The sequence below is a fragment of the Aureobasidium pullulans genome (genome assembly GCF_000721785.1).
Source record: "Aureobasidium pullulans EXF-150 unplaced genomic scaffold scaffold_4, whole genome shotgun sequence".
Lineage (NCBI taxonomy): Eukaryota > Fungi > Ascomycota > Dothideomycetes > Dothideales > Saccotheciaceae > Aureobasidium > Aureobasidium pullulans.
Window position 1 is genome coordinate 1395015 of NW_021941024.1, and position 24565 is coordinate 1419579.

General features: G+C 50.4%; 9 protein-coding genes across 9 annotated transcripts; 7 read left to right on the top strand and 2 right to left on the bottom strand.

Moving 5' to 3' along the window:
* Positions 1-2404: 2404 nt before the first annotated feature.
* Positions 2405-4190, top strand: M438DRAFT_363412 (amino acid permease). The gene is made up of 2 exons (XM_029907644.1): positions 2405-2817; positions 2892-4190. Exons 1-2 carry the CDS (start codon positions 2476-2478, stop codon positions 4128-4130), a joined length of 1581 nt encoding a protein of 526 aa, XP_029763517.1. The 5' UTR covers positions 2405-2475; the 3' UTR covers positions 4131-4190.
* Positions 4191-4504: 314 nt separating this feature from the next.
* M438DRAFT_343691 (L-gulonolactone/D-arabinono-1,4-lactone oxidase) lies at positions 4505-6084 on the top strand. The gene has a single exon (XM_029905037.1). The coding sequence runs from the start codon at positions 4523-4525 to the stop codon at positions 6071-6073; it is 1551 nt and encodes a 516-aa protein (XP_029763518.1). The 5' UTR covers positions 4505-4522; the 3' UTR covers positions 6074-6084.
* Positions 6085-6617: 533 nt separating this feature from the next.
* M438DRAFT_268381 (uncharacterized protein) lies at positions 6618-10754 on the top strand (the record flags this gene model as incomplete). Its single annotated transcript, XM_029900248.1, has 8 exons — positions 6618-6941; positions 6995-7253; positions 7338-8313; positions 8367-8871; positions 8952-8960; positions 9018-9152; positions 9206-10399; positions 10452-10754. The coding sequence occupies 8 exons, from the start codon at positions 6618-6620 to the stop codon at positions 10752-10754; spliced, it is 3705 nt and encodes a 1234-aa protein (XP_029763519.1).
* A 707-nt stretch (positions 10755-11461) lies between these two features.
* On the top strand, positions 11462-12632 carry M438DRAFT_343693 (peptidase S66, LD-carboxypeptidase A). Its single transcript, XM_029905038.1, has one exon. It carries the CDS (start codon positions 11474-11476, stop codon positions 12521-12523), a length of 1050 nt encoding a protein of 349 aa, XP_029763520.1. The 5' UTR covers positions 11462-11473; the 3' UTR covers positions 12524-12632.
* A 1311-nt stretch (positions 12633-13943) lies between these two features.
* Positions 13944-16742, top strand: M438DRAFT_372848 (uncharacterized protein; the record flags this gene model as incomplete). Its single annotated transcript, XM_029908379.1, has 2 exons — positions 13944-14243; positions 14541-16742. The coding sequence occupies 2 exons, from the start codon at positions 13944-13946 to the stop codon at positions 16740-16742; spliced, it is 2502 nt and encodes an 833-aa protein (XP_029763521.1).
* A 924-nt stretch (positions 16743-17666) lies between these two features.
* Positions 17667-18191, top strand: M438DRAFT_314491 (uncharacterized protein; the record flags this gene model as incomplete). Its single annotated transcript, XM_029902606.1, has 1 exon — positions 17667-18191. One exon carries the CDS (start codon positions 17667-17669, stop codon positions 18189-18191), a length of 525 nt encoding a protein of 174 aa, XP_029763522.1.
* A 323-nt stretch (positions 18192-18514) lies between these two features.
* M438DRAFT_268071 (t-complex protein 1 subunit gamma) lies at positions 18515-20244 on the bottom strand (the record flags this gene model as incomplete). Its single annotated transcript, XM_029900223.1, has 3 exons — positions 18515-20048; positions 20099-20165; positions 20220-20244. The coding sequence occupies 3 exons, from the start codon at positions 20242-20244 to the stop codon at positions 18515-18517; spliced, it is 1626 nt and encodes a 541-aa protein (XP_029763523.1).
* A 567-nt stretch (positions 20245-20811) lies between these two features.
* Positions 20812-22424, top strand: M438DRAFT_343696 (uncharacterized protein). The gene has a single exon (XM_029905039.1). The coding sequence runs from the start codon at positions 21211-21213 to the stop codon at positions 22123-22125; it is 915 nt and encodes a 304-aa protein (XP_029763524.1). The 5' UTR covers positions 20812-21210; the 3' UTR covers positions 22126-22424.
* A 254-nt stretch (positions 22425-22678) lies between these two features.
* On the bottom strand, positions 22679-24535 carry M438DRAFT_343697 (uncharacterized protein). The gene has a single exon (XM_029905040.1). It carries the CDS (start codon positions 24482-24484, stop codon positions 23015-23017), a length of 1470 nt encoding a protein of 489 aa, XP_029763525.1. The 5' UTR covers positions 24485-24535; the 3' UTR covers positions 22679-23014.
* Between the last annotated feature and the right edge of the window lie 30 nt (positions 24536-24565).

The following is a 24565-nucleotide window of genomic DNA, read 5'->3' on the forward strand; positions in this document are numbered from 1 at the left end:
GAACAACACCAATCTTTCTCTGGGGTAAACCTGTTTCTGCATCTAGAGCTGACGTTCATCCTTACAGTCAGTCCAATACTGGTGATGGCATTGCCTGGCACGATTGGTCTTTCGAGACATCTCTTTAGTCCACGAGAAGTGGCTTGCGCGGCTTCGTATGTTTGCAGAGGCTTATGGCTGAGCACAACAGCATTGGATTCGTTGTCCTTGATTTCATCCTGGAGGCATTGGCTGGGATTGCGTTGACCTTGCTGTTTTCTGTAGGAACCTTTTGAGTGAATGTCGAGGTTACACGCCTTGGTCATCGGTGTATGGGTGCGATGTCGAATCTTGGATCCAGTACATTCCATCCTTCCTATGTGCTAAACTTTGTCACTTCGACTCTCAGGGGGTGGCGATGCGCATTGTTCCACCCATCAAAATGCACAATGATTTTCAAGGAAGATACACTGTCCACAGAGAGCGACTATTTGAAGCCCTCTCCTTGGACCTAGCGCTACTGTCGAAAAACATTGTGCATTTTTGCAGGCCAGACGACCCCCAGCGTGGCCGCAGGAGATGGCTGGAAGTGTCAGCTTTCCATCACACAACAGGGAGGACGTATCAACACCTCAACTGCGTCAACATAGCTCCAACAACTTGCGAGCTCAGCGCTCGTGGAAGGATATTCGACGGACTGTTTGAGAGAGCTAATGATCATTTCGATCGCGATGAATTCGATGAGAGCGAACGCCTCTGCCACCTCTTACTGGACTATCCTGATCTTGGTGATTACCACAAGGCCGGTTGCCACCGCATCCTCTCACTCGGCGAGGACAACTTCCTGTAAGTCCATGCCCCCAAATATCTATTTGTTTTAATATGCTGACCACGGTCATACAGTTGGCACGCTCAGCAAGCTGTTGAACTCTACGAAAACCTCTTCACCGTCCGTCCTGGAGGTTCCTATTCCGGCAAGGTCCCACCGACTCAAGCAGAGCTCGACGCACAGCAGACCCTTCTCAACCTAGCTAAGAAGTGCCTCGTGCAGGCAAGCAAAGACCACAACGACCTGCAGCTCGACTACAAGTTCCAGCACCACGCCTTCAAGCAAAAGCACTGGCGCAAGCCTACCACAGAAGAGTTGATCGTAGCCCATCACTTGCGCCACAACGAGCAGCAGGTAGACTTCGCGGTGACTTTCCAAGACAGATATGCAGAGTGTCTACAGCCCAGCATGGATGACGGCGATGATGAGGACGGCGATGATGAGGACGAGGGCAGTCAAAACGTTAACAATGACGAGAACGACGACAAGCTTGTTCTGATGGTTGCGACCCTCTTCCCGAGTTAAAATACGACTTCGACCTGCCTGCTCCCGAAGCTTCGTCTCAACCCGAGCCTTCGTTGCAACCTCGACCCGCTGCCGCGACGTCCCATGAAGGAGAGGCAAGACAGCGCCGCAACCTCTCGCCTTTGGTGGGAAAAGACTCGGAGAGTGACTGAAATATACGATCTGGTATGGTTGACATCCTGGGACTACACAAGTCACAACTCTCGGAAGGAAGCACCAGAAATAGTAAGAGGAAAATGGAGCATAACAGTGATGATGATAAGAAGAAACCAAAAACAAACACTGCGGAGAGAGGCAGAAAAGCACTACAGCGACGTGGTGTTGGGCCATGGAATGCCACTATCGAAGAGCAGGTGCACGATAGCGAGCAAGCGGCTTGTACATATGTCGACTCAGACTTGCCTTCCTGGGTTGTGCAGCTCCTTGAGGCTTCTTGAATACATGGTCGTTGGCGTGTCGTTGAAGAAGGGAAGTCGGCGGGAACAACAGATATGCGGGTCTCTTTATATCAGCTGCTGACCACTCGCGTTGCCGGTGGCCCGTCGCGGTCTCGAATTTCGAGCTTTCGAGCATGCTTCGCGCCCATGAGCGCCACCTCGCAACGCTTCCGTACCACAATGCTTGTCCAACAAGCTTAAGAAAGCCATACAGCTTGGCATGCTTGTAGATTTTGCTTGGCCGGAAAAGATAGGCAGACAATCGCTATCTCATTGTCAACTCAACAGTCTCGTCGACTTGTACTTTTTCGAATCAGAGGGCAGCTCAACACCGACAACCGTCGGCGGTATCACCAACATGTACACAATCTTCTTTGTCAAGACGTTGCGAAGGATGCGGGTTACGCGTGCTCCTCCGCATATCGGCACGCGCAATGATCTTCGGGTGGCCCATGACATCAGTTTTCGTGTGTAACAAAAATCAATTACTTCTGGGGCAACCGTCCGGCGAAGAGACTATCTTTTGGTCATCTTGAGGGGTAAGATATCAACCTTTGGTTCTTAAGAGATCCTCGTCTCCCTCTGCTTTGTGTTCTGGATACTCGCATTTTCATACTTTTCGCCCGGTTCGAGATTCTCGCGTTGTTGGAGCCAAAAGAGCTGGAGAAACACAAAGGATAAACAGCAACAACAATCTCCATCACCATGACTGGCGGCGGCATCTCGGACGATGCCCGTCAACTCGCGGCTTTGGGTCATACCCAGGAATTAAAACGGACCTTTTCCCCGCTGGCTATGCTCGGCTTAGCATTCGCCATCTTAAACTCATGGACAGCATTGGCTACCTCGCTATCACTGGCCTTGCCTAGCGGTGGACCGACATCCGTTCTCTGGGGATTGATCACAGCAGGCATCTGCAACCTATGTCTTGCAGCAAGTCTGGCAGAGTTCCTCAGTGCGTACCCATCGGCAGGTGGTCAGTACCACTGGGCTGCTATGCTCTGTCCTAACAGTCGCATGATCTCGTGGATTACCGGATGGATCAATGTGAGTAGTTACTCCATACCCCGGACAGCCACCCCCACAGCCTATGATATTGTGCTGACACATAGATTTACCAGGTCGGTGGATGGATGGCCTTGACTGCCACTGGCGGCTTGCTCGGGTCGCAACTTATATTGGGCATCATCTCGTTGATGAGCCCTTCGTACGACCCTAAGAGCTGGCATCAATTCTTGATTTACATTGGGTACAACGTTTTTGCATTCTGCTTGAACGCTTTCGCCAACAGAATCATTCCTCACATCGACAGAGGTGCCATTATTTGGTCAATCACTGGATTCGTCGTGGTGTCTATCACTATTCTGGCCTGCGCTTCTCCCAACTACAGCTCTGCTGAATTCGTCTTTGGTGAATTCATCAATGAGACTGGCTGGCCTGACGGTGTTGCTTGGTTGTTGGGCTTGCTCCAGGGTGGCTTCGGACTTACCGGCTACGATGCTGTCGCACACATGATTGAAGAGATTCCAAACCCGAGAAAGACAGGACCCTTTGTCATGATCACCTGCGTTGCCATTGGTACTTTCACCGGTTTCATTTTCTTGATGTGCCTTCTCTTCGTCGCTGGCAACATCGACGATGTCATTGCCTCACCTGCTGGACCTCTTCTCCAAATCTTGTACAACGCCACAAGCTCGCGCGCCGGAGCCATCTGCCTCCTCATGTTCCCCCTGGTCTGCACAGTCTTTGCGACAATCGCCATTATGACTACTAGCAGTCGTATGGCGTGGGCTTTCGCAAGAGACAGAGGTCTTCCTGCGTCAAAGTTCTTCAGCAAGGTCCACAAGGGTCTTGATGTACCTGTGAATGCGCTTGCCCTTACTTTGGCTCTTGTCATCATTTTTGGATGTGTCTTCCTCGGATCCTCGAGCGCTTTCAACGCCATTACCAGTGCTTCAGTCGTAGCCTTGAGCATTACGTATGGTATCCCAATTGCTCTGAACGTCTTGCAGGGGCGTAAAGGACTACCAGCAGACCGCGCATTCATCCTGCCCTCCTGGTTCGCCTGGTTCGCAAACCTGCTTGGTCTCGCTTATGTCATCATTACCTCTGTTCTCTTCTTGTTCCCCCCAGAGCTACCTGTCAACTCGAACAACATGAACTACTGTGTAGTCGCATTCGGTATCTGGTTGCTGATCTCATTATTGACATGGATCTTCGACGGCAGAAAGAACTACACTGGACCCAAGGTGGATATTGTAGACGAGCATGTGCTTACAGCGTCGCCTTCGCCTGAAGTCGTAAGGACGAATAACAATGACCTTGATTATTCCGAGAAGGGCAAGGAGTCAGGTTTCTAGATGCTATTTAATGTTCAGGCTGTTTGTTGCCAAAATTCAACGATTATTTTGTTCTCTCTCACTGTTTGACGGATTGAAATTGTGAATTGCATAATTCGTGCTTCTCAATAAGTCATGTTCTCAACATTGCAGCTCTAACAGATTTGAGCAAGTCTAGGCGAAAGTTTCCAATGCAGGAACGACGATCGATCGTCCATCGCATGATCTCACGAGTCTCGACTTTCTAGCTGCCATCGAGCCTGTCTCTTGACTCTCTTCACTCTACCATCACGATGGACGAAAGACTACAAGCAGATATAAGGGAAGTCGACCCCGAGGTCGCCTTCCCCGTCAATTCGCAGCACGTACACTCAACATGGGCGCGCACATTCCATTCGCGACCGGAGCTGTACATGCAGCCAGAGACGACTGAGGAAATCCAGAAGATCATCAAGCTCGCACGACGAAGCAGGAGGCGCATTGTCGTCGTTGGCTGTGGTCACTCGCCCAGCGATATCACCTGCACATCATCATGGATGGTCAACCTCGACAAGTACAACCGCGTACTGAATGTCGACCGCGAAAGCAAGCGCCTCACAGTCCAGGGTGGCATCCGTCTACGCGACCTGAACCTGGCCGCCAGCAAGCATGGCCTCACCATGCCCAACCTCGGAAGTATTCACGATCAATCCATCGTCGGCGCCATCTCTACTGGCACTCACGGCAGCACCCTCAAGCACGGCCTCATGTCCGACTCAGTCAAGTCTATTCGCGTCGCCCTTTCGGACGGCAGCATCGCATACTGCTCGGCCGATGAGAACCAGGATCTGTTCCGCGCCGCCCTGACTTCGCTGGGAGCTCTTGGAATCATCACCGAAGTCGAGTTCGAGATGACGGATGCAACGAATATCGAATGGGAACAAACACTGAAACCCCTTGACTGGGTGCTTTCGCGCTGGGATAAAGATCTGTGGACAAACAAGGAGTTCACCCGTGTCTGGTGGCTGCCGTACATGAAGAGAGCAATCGTTTGGTCTGCTTCCAAGACAGACAAGCCCGAGAGACCTCCTGTTTCAAGCTGGTACGGTGGCTCTGTCGGTTTCCACACCTACCAGATTCTGCTTTGGGTCTCGAATTACGTCCCTAGTATGCTTCCTGCCATTGAGTGGTTCGTCTTCGGTATGCAGTATGGCTTCTCTGACCATGCCGTTACCAGCGGTATCGAGCCTCAACGCACTGGTCTGCTCATGAACTGTCTGTACTCGCAATTCGTCAATGAGTGGGCACTTCCTCTCGAGAAGGGTCCTGAAGCCATCACTCGTCTTTCCGCATGGATCAACGGCGAGGAAGGTTCCGGTATCCCCTTCAGTAACAAGGGTCTTTATGTCCACGCGCCTGTCGAAGTTCGTGTTTCCGACACCTCCCGTGTTCAGCCCAGACCTTGGATGGACAACACCAACGCAAATGGACCTACTCTGTATCTCAACGCAACCCTATACCGCCCCTTCCTGAAGGATCCTCCTTGCCATGAACGCTACTACGAGGCTTTTGAATACTTGATGAAAGAGCTCGGCGCAAAGCCCCACTGGGCAAAGAACTTCTCCACCGTCACCAACGATGATATGCAGAACATGTTCGGCGATAATCTTACCTCTTTCCTTCGCGTTCGCGACGAAGCTGACCCTGATGGTGTCTTCCTCGGCGCATGGCACCGTCGCTACCTCTTGCCTGCCAACCACCCTCGCTACGCATGCGAAGAGAAGGAGATGGCAAGGACAAAGGCCGCCGACGGTGGTAAGAACTGGTTTGGCGAGTTGACAAATAACCCGAGAACCGCGGACGAGAAGACCGCTCTGCTCTCAGCCACTCAAGGTCCCGAACATGATGATCTGGAAGACCAACGTCGCTTCAGAGAGACTGCTGCTGAAAGCTTGTTTGGTACAAAGGTGTTTGATAAAATGTAATGATCATGCATGCTATCATGTAACTTGTATATTCTGTTCATTCGTTTTGACTCGCCTTGCTGTTTTTGTTCGTTTTGCCATCTATTCTCTTTGGAAACGTTAACTGTAGGCTTGAGTCTTTAAAGGCGGAGGGCGCGATTTGGCAATCTGTTCGTTCTGGTCGCGACTTCCGACTTGCTTTGCGTTTGACCGCAATCTTCGCATCTTCGCAGCTTCTTGGCTCCCCGTATGCTTCAACAGCCTTTCCGAGAACGGACGCCCGATGTTTTGATCACTCAACTCCCTACCAAATCTACTTCTTCCTCGATTCTATTCGCTAGAGGGCACGCTCTTGTCCAGGACGTGTTCCGATTACCCGCTCCTAGATGCGAAAGATTAATACTCGATACTCAATCCCCTACATACAACTCACGCAGCTTGCAGTTGCGCCAACCCGATCTCCAAGCGATATTCCTATCTGCAACCCATCTTCCCCTCCGTATCCCTCATACATAAGCCAAACGCTCACAGTCCTCCCGTGTCCGACGTGTCACCTCTTTCTAGCATGGCGGAATCAAAGGGGACAGGCAAAGCGCAAGTTATGCCTCCAACGCCACTCGTCGATACAGGACTTCCCTCCGATGAAAGACGCGCTCAAGAGCTCGACCAGTACTATACGCCAAGTAAAAAATCGGCATTGCGTTTGACAGATCGAGATTCCGCACTGCCGGCTCACATGCAGCTCATATGCTGGCGTCTTGGTATGCGAAGGGCACTGGTCAGTCTCATCGACCGAGATACGCAATACTATGTTGCCGAATCGACAAGAACAATGGATCTTCACAACCCAGATTACTACGAGGATGAAAACGATGGGCCTCTATCTCTCGTAGGTCTTATCAGATTGAGGTGTTAATAGTGTTGCTGACACACAGGATGCAGAACGCAAGCCATCCCAAGACAGGAATTCTATGTGCTGAAACAATCAGAGCTATCATCGGCTCCGAAAAGCAGCCCGCCTACTTCGAAATCTGCAACCTCGCCGCAGATGATCGATTTGCTCAGCTCAACATCGTTGAGGATTTGCATCTTGTCTACTATTGTGGCGTGCCGATACGTACAAGCAACAATATTGTGATCGGCACTGTTTTTATCTTGGATGATAAGGTTCGGGAGCCTCTCAGTCTACAGCATGTCACTTGTGAGTACAAGCGAAGATCTCCATTATCTTTCCAGCAAGAACGGTAACTCGTAAATTCTCGAAAACATTGCTGACTCAACTAAGTCCTCACATCCATAGCCGACAACGTCATGATTCACCTCGAGAACCGCAAGCAACAGATGGACGTTGTCAGGATCATGAAGATGAACAAGTCTCTTGCGTCATTCATGGATTCTCATCAAGACCATAGATCACAGACACCGCCGGAAGAACCTGAGATCGAAGAGCCCAAGCTTTCAACCCCAAGCGCGTCAGGCAGTCGACGAAGCAGCACCGGCAAGTCCTCGGAAGACGAGCTTCCACATGGTAACAGCGGGAGAGAGTATAGTCAAATATTCGACCGTGCTGTTACCTTGCTGCGGCAATCTTTGTCATTACAAGAGAATGGTGGAGGTGTCATCTTTCTGGACACTGCGCCAAAATCTTCGGGAAGAGTTAGCGCAGCACGTCGTCCTTCTGGACGTGAAGGCGGACCCAAGCGAAGTTCCTCCAAGCTCGTCGTCGGTACTGCTCCGCCGTCACGTACGCCTTCAGATGAAAGTGGTCACGGAGAAGACAACCGAAAAGTCTCTGCGGCTATACTTGCCTGTGACATTAGTGCAGGCGATTCAGAACAAGCATGCCAGATGAGTGAGAAGACACCTGGTAACATACCCGTCAAATGTCTTCTGAAATTCATCAAGAGAGCGCCCGGAGGACAAGTCTACCACTATCCGGAACTACGCGATCGTTGTCAAACAATGATTTCGATGAACACGCAACACCAAGGTAACATGGAAGAGATAGATGTCAGAAGTCTCTTTTCGCACCTTCCTGGAGCCTACGAAATCATCTTCGTGCCTTTGTGGAATACTCAACTTGGCCGATGGATTGTCTGCCTTGCTTATACGTTGTCGACCGAACGAAATTTCACCTTTGAGATAGACTACTTCTTCTGCCGAGCGTTTTGCAATTGTGTCAAGGCAGAGATTGATCGCTGCACAGTCGTACTCTCAGATCACCAGAAGGGTGACTTCATCGGCAGTGTCAGTCACGAACTGTGAGTCTAAAGTCTCACGGCTTTGCCTGACGAACAGTGCTGATAGAACTCAGGCGTTCTCCACTTCATGGTATTCTTGCGTCATGCGAGCTCATCCAAGAAACGGAAATGACGCCCTTCCAGAAATCACTCATCGATACAACGGAAAGCTGCGCTCATACCCTGCTTGATACCATTCAGATGGTCCTGGATTACAGTAAAGTGAACGCTTTCACAAAAGACCAACCGGGAGAGAAGTTGAACATCAGACCGCATATTGTGAAAGGGGGTGTTGAGCCACTTCTCAGCACATACTCACATGTCAATCTTGCCTCGATCGCAGAAGAAGTCATTGAGGGTGTGACAACAGGCCATCTTGCCAAGAGTGATCCAAGCATGGAATTGGGATTCTCAGGGGAAAGAGCAAGATTCAATGCCAAAACGTTTGAAGAGCTGTTAGCAATGCCTCAATCGCCTGTGGAAGTCATTCTTGATGTCAGCCCGCCACAAGACTGGACATTCGTCACTCAACCTGGAGCATATCGGAGAATTATCATGAATGTGTTCGGAAATTCATTGGTAAGTCATTTCCAGATCAGACATCCGCGACAGATTCTGCAAATGTTGTCGTCCACCAGATACTGACATAATACTCGCAGAAATACACGGTAACAACGATATCCAGCAATGAACAACAATAACACCCGATACTGATTATGATCTAGGAACACGGCTTCATCAAAGTTTCTCTCAATTGTGAAGAGATTAGTATGAAAGAGTCAGAGCCTGCAATGGCCATGGTCGAACTGAAAGTCGCAGATTCGGGCAAGGGAATTTCTCAAGCATACATGGACACCAAGGTAAGATTGACCATGGAGAACACAAAGTTATTCGACGATTCTGACATTTTCAGATGTTCACTTCTTTCGCTCAAGAAAATCCACTCGCACCGGGTACTGGTCTTGGACTCTCTCTGGTGCGATCACTGGTTCAAATGATGCACGGCGAGATTGAAGTCCAGTCTGAGGTCAACCATGGCACAACAGTCACGGTGAAGATTCCGATGAGGCGTGCTGGCTCTCAGGACCCAAAGGATGGATTTCACAGACCCAATGAAGACAACATTCAAGCCCTACGCACGGTTGAGCCTCGTCCTCGCATTGCAAATTTTCAACAAGACATATTGCCGGAAGACACACCACAAAAACGTGAGGGCTATCAAATGCAGAAACACGCATTGGCTGCTTGTATCAATGGTTGGTACAAAGTTGACGATCTTGATGATTGGGACTTGAAGACCATTCCAGACATCGTCCTCGTCGACGACGTACATCTTTTGGCCATCAGAAAGCACCTAGAGACCCTTGAGAAATTCGACGCTGTCGTGGTGGTTCTCTGTTCAGATCGCTCCAGGACAACGGCCATTTCGAGATTAGTCGAGTATCCCAAGTTGCACGTCATGGCTAAACCGTTCGGGCCATTCAAGCTTGCGAAGGCACTCAAACATGCGCTCGACAAACGCATGCCTGATGCCAATCCAGATGTTCCTTCTATCATCGAGGAGATGGGTCCTTTACCGGAACTCAAGCAATCAAGTCCAATCTTGAGACCGGCAAACTCTTATTCTCAGGACCTATCAAAAAGATTCCGCTCAAGAAAGACTTCCATCAGCAGCAATCCCGCATCGTTTCCTTTCCCGTCGATGGACCCTTCTTCTTCCCCAAGAGGTCCATCTACCCCTGGTCCAGTGACACCCTCCATTCCGACGACAACTCCGCAGGTAGAGGTATCGGGTACCCACCATAGACGTCTTCAGACTTTGGATGTCCCATCAGCCCAGCAGCAGCCTATGGAGAAGCACGATGAGCTTGTGCGTAGTCGGAGTGAAGGGCATATTGCCCACAGCCAACACAAGCCGAGCAAGCCGAGAATCTTGCTTGTGGATGACAACGAAGTCAACCTCAAGCTCTTGCAGACATTCTTCATTCGTCGCGACTACAAGGATATTAGATTGGCCCGAGATGGCAGCGACGCAGTACGGATCTACGAAGATGCTCTGCGCCATATGAGCCCCTTCCATATGGTGTTCATGGACATCAGCATGCCGGTATGTCGTGATCTTCAAGTACATGGTTGAAATCATACTGACTTTATTCCAGGTCATGGACGGCTTTGAAGCCACAAAGATCATCCGACAGACAGAAGCTTCAATATCAGCACAGCGGGTTGATCAACAAGCGGAACCTCATCAGAGCTTGGTCATCGCACTGACCGGCAACGCCAGTGGAGAAGATCAAACGAATGCGTTCACGAACGGTATGGACATGTACATGACCAAGCCGGTGTCTTTGAAGGATATTGGTGAATTGATGAAGACTTGGGGAGAGATAGCTGCAATACACGGTCAAGATCGTGCAAGATCGAAACTTCTGGAGAGCAGTGCTGCTGCTGGTGATGGATGAGGACATTTTTTCCCTGTGCTCGATAATTCTCTATGAGGTGTTTGGGCGTTTATTCTTAGCACATGTCGTATGGATGCATTGGTTATCCTCACTCGCTTTGATCGTGTCGAACAGATCATCTTCCTCCAGCGGCCTCAGCAAGATGACCCTCTGTCAGTCATAAAGGTGAATAGCTCCAGTCATATCTGCCGAAGCGCGCAAGTGTCGACGGCGTCTGGTGTAGTTGATTTTCACAAAAACAGACTCGGTACCTAATATCCTTACATGCACCGCAGCCCATCTTTGTACTTGCATTTCCTTTAGCTGATAGATGGTAGGTGATTACAACTCATCTCTGGAGCACAAAAACATCATGCTCTCACATAACGAATAGCAAATTCCATCATTCTACTTGCAAAAAGCCAAAAGAGAATGGAAAATCGCATGTCCGAGTGGAAGAAAACGGCGAGAAGTGCCACAAAAAGTGCAAAAAGAAGAATGTTCCGGTGCGGGGAATCGAACCCCGACCTCCTCGGTGAAAGCGAGAAATCCTAGCCGTTAGACCACACCGGATTCACGTGATAAAGATGTGGTCGCATTTTGCGTACTCAATGACAAACAACCGCCGAGCAAGCAAGCACATGGTGATGTTTGACTCATCAGCCCTGTGTCGTATCGATCACACCATTGCAAGATCAAAATGTAAGAACGAACAATAGTCAATTAATACAAGACACAAGATGAAACAACAAAAGACAATAACGCCTCAGGCGTTGAGAAAAGGCGATACTATTGCTTTCATCTCTCCATCCTCCAGACTTAATACTTTATTCGGCACCCGCATCACCCGAGCCAAACAGTTCCTCCAACACCACGGCTTTCACGTCAAAATTATCTATACCGAAAATCTCCCAAGCAATCATTTGCAAGCTATCCAACAACGCTGCTGCGAGATACAATCTGCATTCTCCGATGTACGGGTCAAAGCAATCGTTTGTACAATAGGAGGATTATCTGCGAATGAACTTCTGCCTCATTTGGATTATGCTTTGATCAGGGAAAATCCAAAGATTTTTGTCGGGTATTCGGATGTTACGTTGCTGCATCATGCGTTGGTTACGCAGTGTGGGTTGAGGACATTCTATGGTCCTGCGGTGATTCCTGAGTTTGGAGAGGTGCCGGCGCCATTGGAGTTTACTGCCAACCACTTCTTCAGGACTTTGATGGAGCCGGGGCAGGGGCAGAGTGTTCCTAGGTCGGAGACGTATACGATGGAGTTCAAGAATTGGCTTGCTGAGGAGAAGGATCAGGAGGCTAGAGAGCTGATACAGGCGCCTGGTTGGAAGTGGTTGAAGGGGGGAACAGCGGAGGGCAGGTTGATGGGTGGATGTTTGCCTTCTGTTGTTCAGTTGTGTGGGACTAAGTACTTGCCGGATTATTCTGGACGGGTCTTGCTTCTTGAATTGCCTGAGGGTGAAAACCCTGGTCTGCCATTCTCACTGGATGCTGCGAGAAGTGCGATGGCCGATCTGCGTAATGCTGGTGTACTGGAGGTGGTGGCTGGTATTGTGCTGGGAAGACCGTATATGTATGATGAAGAGATGAGGGAAAGGTTTGAGAAGATGGTGGTTGATCAGTGTTATGGGTTGGAGATTCCCATATTGGCGCATGTTGATACTGGACATGCGGATCCGATGCTTACATTGCCATTGGATGTAATGGTGAGACTCGATTCTGGTGAGAAAGAAGGGGAACAATTCGTGATATTAGAAGAAGTTGTTGTGACATGAATAGCTGTTTGGAGCTCAGTCTGAGTAGCGCCTGTTCAACAAGGATAGCAGACTGCCATGCATATAGAGGCATCATCATACTTGAAACTTCATCTTCGGCTTGCCTATTGCGACCTGAGCGACTTACATGTAATGTGCATGCAGGTTCTCGACCATGTTCCAGACCATCGACCAATGGTTCTGGGTAGATCAACACAGCCAATCGCGGCCGCATGCATGTCGAGTTCTTTTCGACCTCAAGACAACCTCATAGTCAATTCGAACATCTGTTAGTATAATTCGTGTGAGCAAACAGTGCTCGTCATTGTTCTTATCTTCTGACACATTGCTTTTGCAATATCAAAACACAACCGATAGCGGTATTGAAGCAAAACGTTCATGATGATAGCTGCCAGTGGAACCAGTGAAAATATTGCCGCTGAGCCCTGCTGCAATGCAAGCAGCAAGCCTTCCGACGAGGCGTATTTCCCTCCAACGACACCTCATCGACTGGGGTACAGCAGTATGCGCGGAGAAAAGACAACTGACTATGACGAGGAATGGTGACTGTTTTGCGACATGGCGCGTGATGAGAGGTATCGGTTGCGTGCTTTTCTCAAAAACTAGGCAAGCAGAGTGGCAGGGTTCCCCAAGTTGCAAAAAAGCAAAGGAAGGAACAAAGGAGGCATGATTCTAGAAGGCTTCACGGCGACGCTTCCGGTGGAATACAAGATAAGAAAGTGAACAAGTCATCAATCGACAGCTGGCAGCGAGATTGACAGAAAGATAGATGAGTGTATCGAGGGCAGTGTTGATAGCTTGACAAATGGCAAAGTCAAGCGAGGGTTGGTCGGGTGGAGTTGCTTTCTCCAATCCGGGGAATGGCTTTGGGTGCATGATGCAGTCGACGATCGTGAGTCGTCGAGGCGATAACGAATTGCTCATTCGACCATCGACTGGACTGTTTATGCCATCTCTGTCTCCTCTTTCTCCTCATCTGCATCTCCAGCTGTGCTGACTCTTTACACCTTGTTCGACCAGTCACATCGCGCGGGGACCTTTCCAGAGCTTGTTGAAGCTAGCGGGTTGTCGAGTCACAAGCTGCATAGACGGCGATAAGGGAGCAGCAAGCACAAGACCCTGTCAGGTCTTGATCAAGTCCACCTGCCCTGCCACCTGCCACGCTCAGGCTGCCTAACACTCCATCCTAACATCGCGACAAAGACACTGCCCATCTGCCTCGGTCACCATGCAGCCATAGCCCACCAACTTCATCGCCGTCGTCGTCCAAACCCAACCCATCACCCAGCGCTGCCGAGCCGCCATCAAGGTTCAACACCTGACGCCTGTCACTATGAAGGATCGCTCGCCTATCCATGATATATCCGTCTAGTATATACAACATCACAGCACCTGTACAAACCCCCACCACCATTATACCATGCACCAGCACCCACGTCCTTCGATCAGGACCGCCGCCTCGGCCGCAACTCCTCATACCAATCCCTCGAGGTCCTCCAATACACGAGACACCATGTCGTCTCGGACATATTCCAGCGAGGATCTGTCTTCGGGCAGCCAGACTGTTCGTTCGACCGACGGGAAAGAGCAGAGCGTCAAAGACAGAGCCAATTTGGTCGTCCAGCACTTCTTCACAAAGGCTGCTCTCATCATCTGCTCGTCTCGAGTCAGTCTACCACCTGCCATGTCCAGAAATGGCGAAGCAAAGATCGATAGATGGGTACGTACTTTTCCTTGTCGCCTCCGCTCCCCTACAAATGCAGTATGCTCCCTTGACCACCGCAGTTATCCATACTGTTCTAGAGAGACCCTTGTGTCTTGGCTGGCCTTGCGCGATCTTGAACCTGGCGGGTACAACACTGCCAGGCACTCTTGTGTCTCGGAGTCATGGTGGTCTCTGTCTTGTGTCATTTTAGAAGATGCTGCGTTCAAAGACAGTCATACATTCCCTTTGCCATTCTACTCTGCTCTCCTCGCATCGCATTAAGCACCGTAACCATGTCTGACCCAAATCCAGTTCAATACCTTGATAGAGGAAACAGACATCTTGAACCAAGACTTGCAAGAGTGGAGGTCGATGGATGCAACCGTAGAAAGACCTGCTCCTTTGGTAATCGATGTCTACTTGGACACTGCGCAACTCGCCCCCAACCAGTCATTGGTCGCAATAGATGAAGAAGGCAAACCATGGGATGTAAGCGAGACTCTGAGAAGACTCGAAGCTTCAGCTCCCACGCCTCAAAACCACACCCTCTCCCGATTCGTATACGAGAGATGGACAATCAGTCTGGACGATGCTTCATCCGTATCTCCAGCAACACTCAACGAACCCGCACCCAGCTTCTACAAGAAGGGTGTTATCACATGCAGAGCTCTCTGCACCTACGCACGGCTATTGCCAGCATGGAAGCTGAGGACCCGTCTTGGAAAGCAAGCTGCAACCGGGCCTGCGACACTACGACCTAGATATCGTGTCTCAGATGGCTCGCTCGCTGAGAAATCTCGGGTAGACACCCTCAGCTGCTCAATCTTCCCTTCAGACAGACGTCCGACCGAGACGTATCGCTTCTCACCCCTACACTGCCCATTGGGCTCCTTGAACATCTCGGTGACATATCGCAAGAACCTGGATCTGCAGGTCGAGCTTTCCGAGCGCCTTATAAGTGCCAGGATGGCTGGACATGAACGCCCTGATAGCCGGTTGTCAGGAGAGTCGAGTAGAGAAAGAACCTCGATGGACCAGGAACGCCCCTCTCTGCGCAATCAGACCCCTAGGTTCTCTTCATCCTTTCAAAGATCTTCTCAAAGACCCACCACCCTCGGTACATCTCCTCGAACTGCTTCTTTCCGCGAGCCTGCCGATCGACCCATCTCAGCACAAGCCATTGACGAGCATGACGTGTCTGGACCTTCATCACAACAGGACGATCAACCTCGCCGCTATTCATCACAAAGTCAGAGAGATCGTGAAGCTCCTCGTTTCGCGCCTTCGTCTTTGAGAGATCCGAATGCAGTCCAGCGTAGACCGTCTGTCTCCTTCCAACCTTTCAAAGCCGGCTCGCTGTCATCGTCGCCTGCTGCTGGCAACTTCCTGTCAAGTTCGCCTAGCAGTTCCGTCGGTCGAACTTCCGCCAACCCACTGCTGGCACATGCTCGTAAGTCGTCCTTGTCAACGCTACCTCAACAAGCTTTGCGAAATCCTGGTGCTGTGACCGAGACAGCCGTTGGCTCTTCTGCATCGAGCTCGCCCAAACCTGCTCCTATTCAAAGGTACTCGTCAAGCTTCAGTAACCGAAGAGCACGTTTCCCTTCGGTGTCTAGCAGTAGGGTTGAGGAAGACAACAACAGCAGTGGCAGAGCTAGTGTCTCCTCCACGAACCGCGGATCAAGCACACTCCAGGAAGGTGAAGGAGGTGCTAGCTCAGGCTCAGTGCAGGCCGACGAAGACAACATCGCCGACTTCCTCAAGCTACTTGATAGGAATAAGGGCCTATCAAGTCTTAACAAGACCGATAAAGCCTCCTTGAACGCCAACTCGCAACGCGCAGCCGCACAATACTCCAAATTCTCACGCATGCGGGATTCAACCGCCCAACTTTCAGAATCAATGCAGTCATCAGTGATGCTGCAAAGATCGTCCAGTTCATCGAGCCGACAGCTGCAAAACGTACCAGGCATGATTCCCGGCTCCATATCCACTTCTTCATCACCCGGCAAGCCTATTTCGCCGCATACACCACATATACCCGCCATTCCATCGAGACTGAGCAACAACAGCATTACTGCAGACTATACCCGTGATCGCAGTCGCAGTCGTCTTTCTGGCACTCGCCTCCAACCTTCATCAAACGATGGGGCAAGAGACATCTCTACTCACCCAATCCCACGCGGTTCTGGTACGCCTTTGTCGACAGCTATCGACATTCCCACCTCTCCTCGTACCTTCATTTCGAATCGCCGCTCGTCATCCACAACTCAACAAGCTCGCGCAAGAGGCGTTACGAATGTCGAAGATCAAGACGCTTACGGCATGCGTTCAGCGAGTATGCCTGTCGCAGAAGGCGTACGAGGTGAACTCAGCCTGTCCGAGCTGTTGATGCAAGGGGAAAGCGGAAGTGGTGGAAGTGGCGGTGTTGGCAGCATGAGACGCAAGAACCGTGAAGGTTCCACCAGTGCTCTCGACGACGACGAGCCACTACTTTTCGCTCTGGCTGATTAATTGTTCTTTTACCTCCAGCGATATCTTTTCTGTTGTTGTTGTTCTTCATGTTTCCTTTTCCCTTGCATTTACAAACGGTGAAAACAAAAAATCTCCCCTCTTCTTCTTTTCTTGCTTTTCCTTCTGTTGGTTTATGGGTGCAAATATGATCATGGATGGGTAGGATAGCGTCGGCGCTGGGGTTCTTTTTTCACGTTGAATCAGAATGGATGATGGATCAGGATGGATGCATAGGTGTGTTTTTGCAATGTCGGTATAACTTAGCTCTCGAATACAGAAATACTACAACCATCTTACGCAAATTTGATGCTTTTTCGGTCGGTCTTGCCTCCTTGTTCGATGACCATCTTCTATATAATGTCGTACAACCCAGGAATTGAATTACTACACACCGAGCATAGTCGTACTCGATGCGGAACTGAGTAGTGAGCTCCCTCATAGCTGCTCGTGAGACCGAGCGGTGTTGATATCGCTGCATCGATGGCTCTATAGGGTTGCTGACGGGTTATACAGCGATGGCCACGCTCGTGGAGACATTCAGACACTTTGTTTGATATCGCTGCTCGCCGTATCCAGTCAGAGCATGTTTTGCTGTCTGTCGATAGGATCTTGTAGAGTTTGCATCAGGTGATTGTTGAGTCAAGGGCGTGGTATACAGGAAGGAAGGAAGGACCGATCTCGGCCCGTGAAGCTTGACTCCAAAAACATCAAGTCGATAGCTCTTGCTTCCACAGTCACCACGGACATAATACCAACAGTAATTCACCCCTTTCTTGCAAGTAAACACCTCGGTTGAAACGAACTTTGCTCCAAAACACAAACCTCCATATCGGAAATACTGCAATCACCCAATCATCAATCCCAAAAAGTCACCAAATAACCACCACTCCCTCTTTCACAAAACACCACCACAAACTTCCAACAATGTCATCAAGCAAAGGGATATCCCCCCACGCCACTTTGTTCACCCACTCCTACGCCCGCGCCACCGCCCTCGGCTCCACGGACCCCCAAGCCAGCGCAACAGCAATGTCCTCCCACTACCTTCCAAACCTAACCTCCTTCACCCTGGGCACCACAACCACCGTCTCCACCCCTGCAGAAGCCGCAAAAGGCACACTACTCCATCTGCAAAAACTCATCAAGGCAGGGGTGGGTGCGGATATTAGATTGATCAGGGTGGCGGTCAAGGAGATATCGGAATTTTCTGCCGCCGTGTTTGTGACTTGGGAGTTGGTTGTTGATGATAACCCGATTAGCGATGGAGGGGCAGAGGGGAAGGGGGGGAAGGGCAAGGCGAAGGGGTGGAGGTGGAGGAATTGTTATGGGTATAGGAGGATGGAGGGGCAGGGTGTGGATGGGGGTGTCAAGGAAGGGTTTGAGTATATCGTTAGTGATGAGGAGGTGGGCGAGTTGGTTAAGAGGGTGCCGAAGTATTTTGAGATGTAGAGGGGGAAAGAGGACGTGGTGAAGAAGGGGGAGTTGATTGAGAGAAGGATGGAACGTTACTGAACTGCTGAGTTGGAGAGTCTAGTCTCAAGGCACTAACGGAGCAAGACTCACAGTAAGCTCTGATCATAGATTGCACAGATACACGCCCTGCGATTCCATCAGACGTTGAGTTCACCATTCTTAGTTGTCAGGGATACAGCACATCTCATCCTGAGGAATCTAGTTTCGTACATTTGCATATGCATTCTTTTGTTTCGTGGTCAGACTGTCTGAATCTCTTTTTTATGCTACCACATGATATCTCTTTCGACTCAGGAAATCTAGTCATCACCACCACCCATCTGACCACCTGATGTCGCTGCCTTCTTGGCACCACAGATGTCATCAACTCTGAGCAACAAGCAAGCCGACTCAACGGCAGTCTTGATACTCTGGAGCTTGACAGCCTGAGGCTCCCAGACACCGAGCTTGTGCATGTCAATGATCTTACCAGCATCACCATCAATACCCCAGCTGCTGTTGTCGTTTGACTCGGCGTGCTTTGCGCGGAGCTGAGTAAGGACACGGATGGGTGAGTTACCAGAGTTCTGGATAAGGGTGCGGGGGATGACTTCCATGGCTTCGGCAATGGCACGGTAAGGCCATTGGGCTACACCCTCAACACCCTTGGCGAGTTGTGACAATCGTACGCTGACGGCCATTTCTGTAGCACCACCACCGGGGGAGAGGTAAGGGTGGAAGACGACGTTACGGGCAACACCCATGGCGTCCTGGAGGTTGCGCTCGATCTCGTTGAGGATGTCTTTTGAGGGGCCGCGAAGAAGGATTGTGCAGGCCTTGGGGTTTTGGCACTTGGTGAGGAAAGTGAAGTACTCGTCGCCAATCTTCTCAATCTCGAAGAGACCGCACTGGGTACCGACGTCTGACTCGGTAAGATCCTGGACAGTGTTGACGATGGTGGCACCGGTGGCACGGGCGATACGGTTGTTGTCGGTCTTGCGGACACGGCGGAGAGCAGTGATGTTGTGCTTCATCAAGAAGTGCTGGGCGAGGTCCGAAACACCCTTCTCGGTGATGACAAGGTCGGGCTTGACGGCGATGATGGCGTCGCACATTTGCTTAACCTGCTCCTCCTCGATCTGCAGAATACGGTTCCAGTCCTCCTCCTTTGTGATCTCGATGTTTGTTTGCGACTCTCCCTTCTTGTACTCAAGCGTGCAGTCGAGCAAGACAATACGGGGGTTCTCAATGCGCCTTCTCATCTTGGGGTGGGTAATGTCCTTGTTCAGCATGACACCGTTCAAGACTCTGCTGTCCTCAATCTCGCCTCCGGGAATCTTCTCGACACGGGCGTAGCGCTTGATGTCGACTTCTTGCTTACCACCACCGCCGCTGTATGAAACGGTACGGACAGCAGTCAGGGCCAGGTTGCACATCATGTCGGACCATCTTGAAACGAATTTTGTGCCGATCGAGGAAGAGATGAGCTTGTACATTTGCTCGTCGTCGGTTGTGTCGACGGGGACCGAAACGTCTTGAATGACTTTGAGGGCATCGCTGAGGGCGCGCTTGAATGCTTGGATGATGACGACGGGGTGGATGTTGCGCTCGAGTTGAGGGAGCGAGAGGGCGAGGATCTCACCGGCAAGAATGATGACTGAAGTGGTACCATCACCAACTTCCTCATCTTGTGTTCTGGCCAGCTCGATCATGCTCTTTGCGGCGGGGTGGGCGACTTCGATTTCTCTGAGGATGGCGTGACCGTCGTTGGTGAGGACGATACCACCCATGGGGTCGAGCAGCATCTTCAACATGGCCTTGGGACCCAGACATGATCGGATGATGTCTGCGACGCTGTGAATTGTCAGAGGGGTGCGACGGGGGAGGTGTTTCTGATAGCGTACGTCTTTGCGGCGGTGATGTTGGACAGCTGGGCTTTGCGACCGAATTGGCGCTCACCACTGTTGGTGTCTGTAGTGCAATATCAGTATGCGTAGCAAATGGCATGAGTATATAGAAGCTCACTCATGACCACAACGGGGGCCTGCATCGTGACTGTCTTGTTGCTGGACTATAGTCCAAGCTAGCAACTAGATTCCTGGTATAGGCGAATGAACAGAAGCTCTGACTTGGTGCAGAGTCGACAAATTAGTACGTGTCGAGAGAGTGATGCAGATAAACAGTCTGTTTGGGCCCTTGACCAGCAAATGCGCGCGCCTCCAAAAGTTCCGCTGGAAATAATCGCCAAGATCACGGAGGTGCCTTGTGCAACCGACACGGTTTGTGCATCTATGATAAGCTTATGCATGGAGCTCCATACGTCCTGCACAACTATGCAAGGCGAGCTATGCCAAGCACAACAACAACTTATGACCATCAAGCCTGCAAGCAAAAATCAGCGCAAGGCCATCCACTCTGACAGCATCAACTATGCCGAAAACGGAAATGTGGGCCTCGATATCGTCCAATGAGACACGAACGGCACAAGACGGCGCCATCGTGTAGCTTCCATCTTTGGCCCTGGGGAAGTCGTTGGCAGTTGGCCGAGAGAAAGCACCAAGCTCGCAAAGCTGATCCAGGGTCCGAGGACTCTCTTTTCGTCGCTAAACACCCGGAAGTCTTGCGCTCTTTCTTCCTCTTCAAGAAGACGCCCCTTCCCTCGACTGTTTCTCACTTCTCCTCTTTCCTTCCTCTTCAAGAAGACGCCCCTTCCCTCGACTGTTTCTCACTTCTCCTCTTTCATCCTTCGCGAACTTCATCTCACACTTTACCTTGTTGCACACGACCATCAACCACTTTGCCTGATTGACTCGACGTCATTCAATCAATCTTCCACTTTCTCCATCTTATCGTCGCCATCGCGTCTTCCCGCTTCGCGACGCGACAAGCTTCGTTTCCACCAATTCATCGTCGACCATCGACCACTTCCAAAGATCGCAAAGCTCTTTGTGTATTTGTTGCTTAAACTTTCTAGCACTCTGATCTAGCAGACAGTCTTTACTCCCTTTTCATCACCATGACTTCCTTCTACGCTTCGTCGCCTACGGTCGTCCTTCCGGCTCCTTCGTCGCAATACTTTCCTCATTCGCAAACATATCAACCGCCTACCAGCATTCCCAATGCTTTCTTCAAACAAACTACTCTTCCTACGCCGTCGACTTCCTCTACCGCTGGACGCAAAAGGTCACGCGACGACGATGACGACGAAGAGGTCAACCTGGTTGCTCCACTACCCTCACCTCCTATGAACCGTGGAGAACCCATCTACGGTCCTGGAATGACGCTCAACAACCTCCATGGCCAATCTTCTACTGGAACCTGGGTCGAAAACACGTGGGTTGAAACACCCCAAATCGACCCTGTAGCCACCCAAGCATCCAGACCTACCATGCCCAGTCGCAAGTCCCAACGTCGCGCTCCCTCCGGGCCCGATTCTGATGAGATCGCTCTGATGACCGAGCCCTCTGCTCATCGCCGAACCGCATCCGTCGAACCTCTGATTGATGAAGTTACGCGTCTGCTCGGCATCTCATGGATGCGCTTGGACGCTAGCGAGGCTCTACAGATCTCTGCAAAGGCCTACACAAGATGGGTCTGCAGACACTACCCTGGTCTCGCCGACATCGAGCTTTGGTTCGAGAACTCGTCCATCCCTGGTTACCTCGGTGTCGCAACCAACCGAGCTTCTGGTCAGAAGGTCTTCTTGCTTTGGAGTAACGATCTCAAGCAAGCTGTCCTCGTCACCAGAGATCCCACCGAGTTGATCCCAAAGCTTATGTCTCCCCAAACTATCATCAGTTCGGCCACTGAGTCAATGTTCGCTACTGACGAGCCTGTCGCTGACGACTCATCCGACAAGGGCTCGCCGAGTCCAACTTTCGCCATTCCTTCTATCGTGCCCCAAGCTGCTGCAGCCATGGATGTCGATTAGACACGTTTATCATCATGGTGTATTTCGGCGTTTGGGGATATCGGGATCTTACTGGGAGCAAGACGAGTAAAGGATGCTGCCGCTGGAATTGCTAGGAGCTGGTATGCTTGGGACTGGCTTTCAGGTGGCTGGGATGCTGCAACTGCACGCATACAACAATTATCTTCTCGTCCTTTGAGACGAAAAGTTGACCATTATTTTGACATTGTACTTTAGCCCAACACATTTCTATTTATCTGCTTGTTTTGTTTTGTTTAGATATCAATCAAGCTTTGGCGTCATGCCTATCATACAAACAACTTCTACGTGCCTTCGGCTACGGTAAACCTTTTGTGTGTCTGTTCCTCAAAAACGATTCTGTACATCACACTGTAGAACGTAAGGCTGAAGACCTCCAGATCTTGATCGCCTTGCCTACGCTGGTGAATAAGATGCGTAGATGCATCGATCTGAGAAGGAATCATGGCGTGTATTTCAACAAGCTGAGGTAAGACGGAAGAGAAAATATCATGCATGGGGAAGTCATGCGATGTAAGCAGGTCTTTATGCACGTCTGTTCGCTAGATTACTTCTGCTAGGCTGTGTGAATATTTGAACAAGTATGATCTGCTCACAGCGGTTTCAAGTCCGAAAAAATGTGGCTGTGGTGAGGATTTCGTGGTTTAAGTGACCAATTCTTGTGGACTTGCTTCTCGTGGGTCATATCATGTGGTGTATAGTTCAGTGTCTTCTCCTGACCTCCGTCTCGTTCACAAAGAAGTGCTCGTGGCCTCGAAGGTCGAACTGTGAGAATGATGTAGATGGAAGAATATGCTTGACTGATGCATAACCAGATGCTCAGTAGTATTAACATTTACTGCAATTGCTCGCTCCCCGATTGAAAATCTCCTCAGTTGAGCAATTCATCCTTGCCCAACAACGCAGCCATGGGATCATTTCCAGCATTCCTCTTTCTCCTATATTCATCCATTTCCTCCTCTGTAACTCCACTTCTCATCTCATCTAATTTTCTCTTTCTGTCTTCTCCTGTGCTTTCATCCAATTTGGCTTTTTCTGCTCGGTCGGGGGCATTGGGTACATGTTCTTCGTTTCTTTCTTCCACTTTCCAGGCAATGCTTTTTGGCACTTCTGTGGCGTTGCTTTCTAGAGTTTCGGGGGCTGCTTCTAGTAATGCACCGGTTGATAGTTTTTCAGCGTTTGAGGAAGCGACTTTACCGGCATCGCCGACACAGTAGCTGTTTTTCATGGTGGAGTGACAGCATGCGTAGCCCCATGTGAAGTTTTTCCACCATGAGCCGAATACTGATGTGTGGTTGTTCAGCATCACATCTTCGGCATACATGCTCTTTTCCTTCTTCTCCGGCGCTCCCTTTATCCTGCCTCTTTCGTCGTATTCCACATATCGTTCGTTTTCGGTGATGGTGGCGTGTTTGAGCGGGTCGGGTTTTAGATGTTCTTGTCCTCCGTATTTTTCCAGTAGGGCTTTTCGGTGTGCTTCTTTCTTTGCGGCGGTTTCTTCTGCTTCCTTTTTGCGGTAGTGTTCGCCTGCTGTTGGGTTGGCTTGGAGATGGACGTTGTTGCTTCCATTTGTCTCTGCGGTTTCCCAAGCGTATCGTTGTGCTCGTGCGAACTCGGCAGCATCACCTGAAGCGCGTTCAAATTCACCTTCTGCGTCGTCGATCAAGGTGCGAGTTTTGGGATCATATTTTGCAGATTCCAGATCCAGATTTTTGAGGTAGCCAGCTGTGTCCTCACGTAATCGTAGGTTGCGTGATGAATTTGGTTGTTTGCGACCCATGTCTGTTTCTTCCTCGTACTTGTCGCCGTCTTCTGCTTTGTTGGCTGCGTCTTCATCTTCATCGCCCTCTGCTGTGTCTTCGAGTTTCCGCTTCGAGTCCTTGATAGCTTGGAGGTCGTTGTATTCGTTGACGACTTCTTGGTATGCGCGCGCATCGTAGCCACTCCATCGGTCTCTCTTGGCCTCCCAGCCCATATTGATATCCTGACCACTCTCATCCGCCTTGATGTCCTTGCCCGTGAACTTTGCTCCTATCTTGCGTTGACGGTATAGACAATCCTTCTTTTGATGGCCCATTGCGCCGCAGTTCTCACAAGCACCTTTGCGGAATTTGGTCGCTGCTACGGCGCCTGAACGTTGACCACGGGTGTACCATTTTTGAGTCGCGAGAGATTCATCCTTTTGGGCTTGGAGACGTTGATGCTCGAGGTAATCTTCTTGTGAGGCGGTTGCGTCGTCGATGTAGAAGGGCTTTTTGGAAATGAAGGATGGGATGTATTCGTTGCGCTCGTTCTTGCCTTGCGGCTCCGTCGGCTTCTTTGGAGGTGGTGGTGGCGGCATCTTGTGTGATGTGTGAATACTGTGGTTTGATTGTCAGAGTCGAGAAAGTTGTTGCTTGTTGAAGATGACGATGGCGACAGG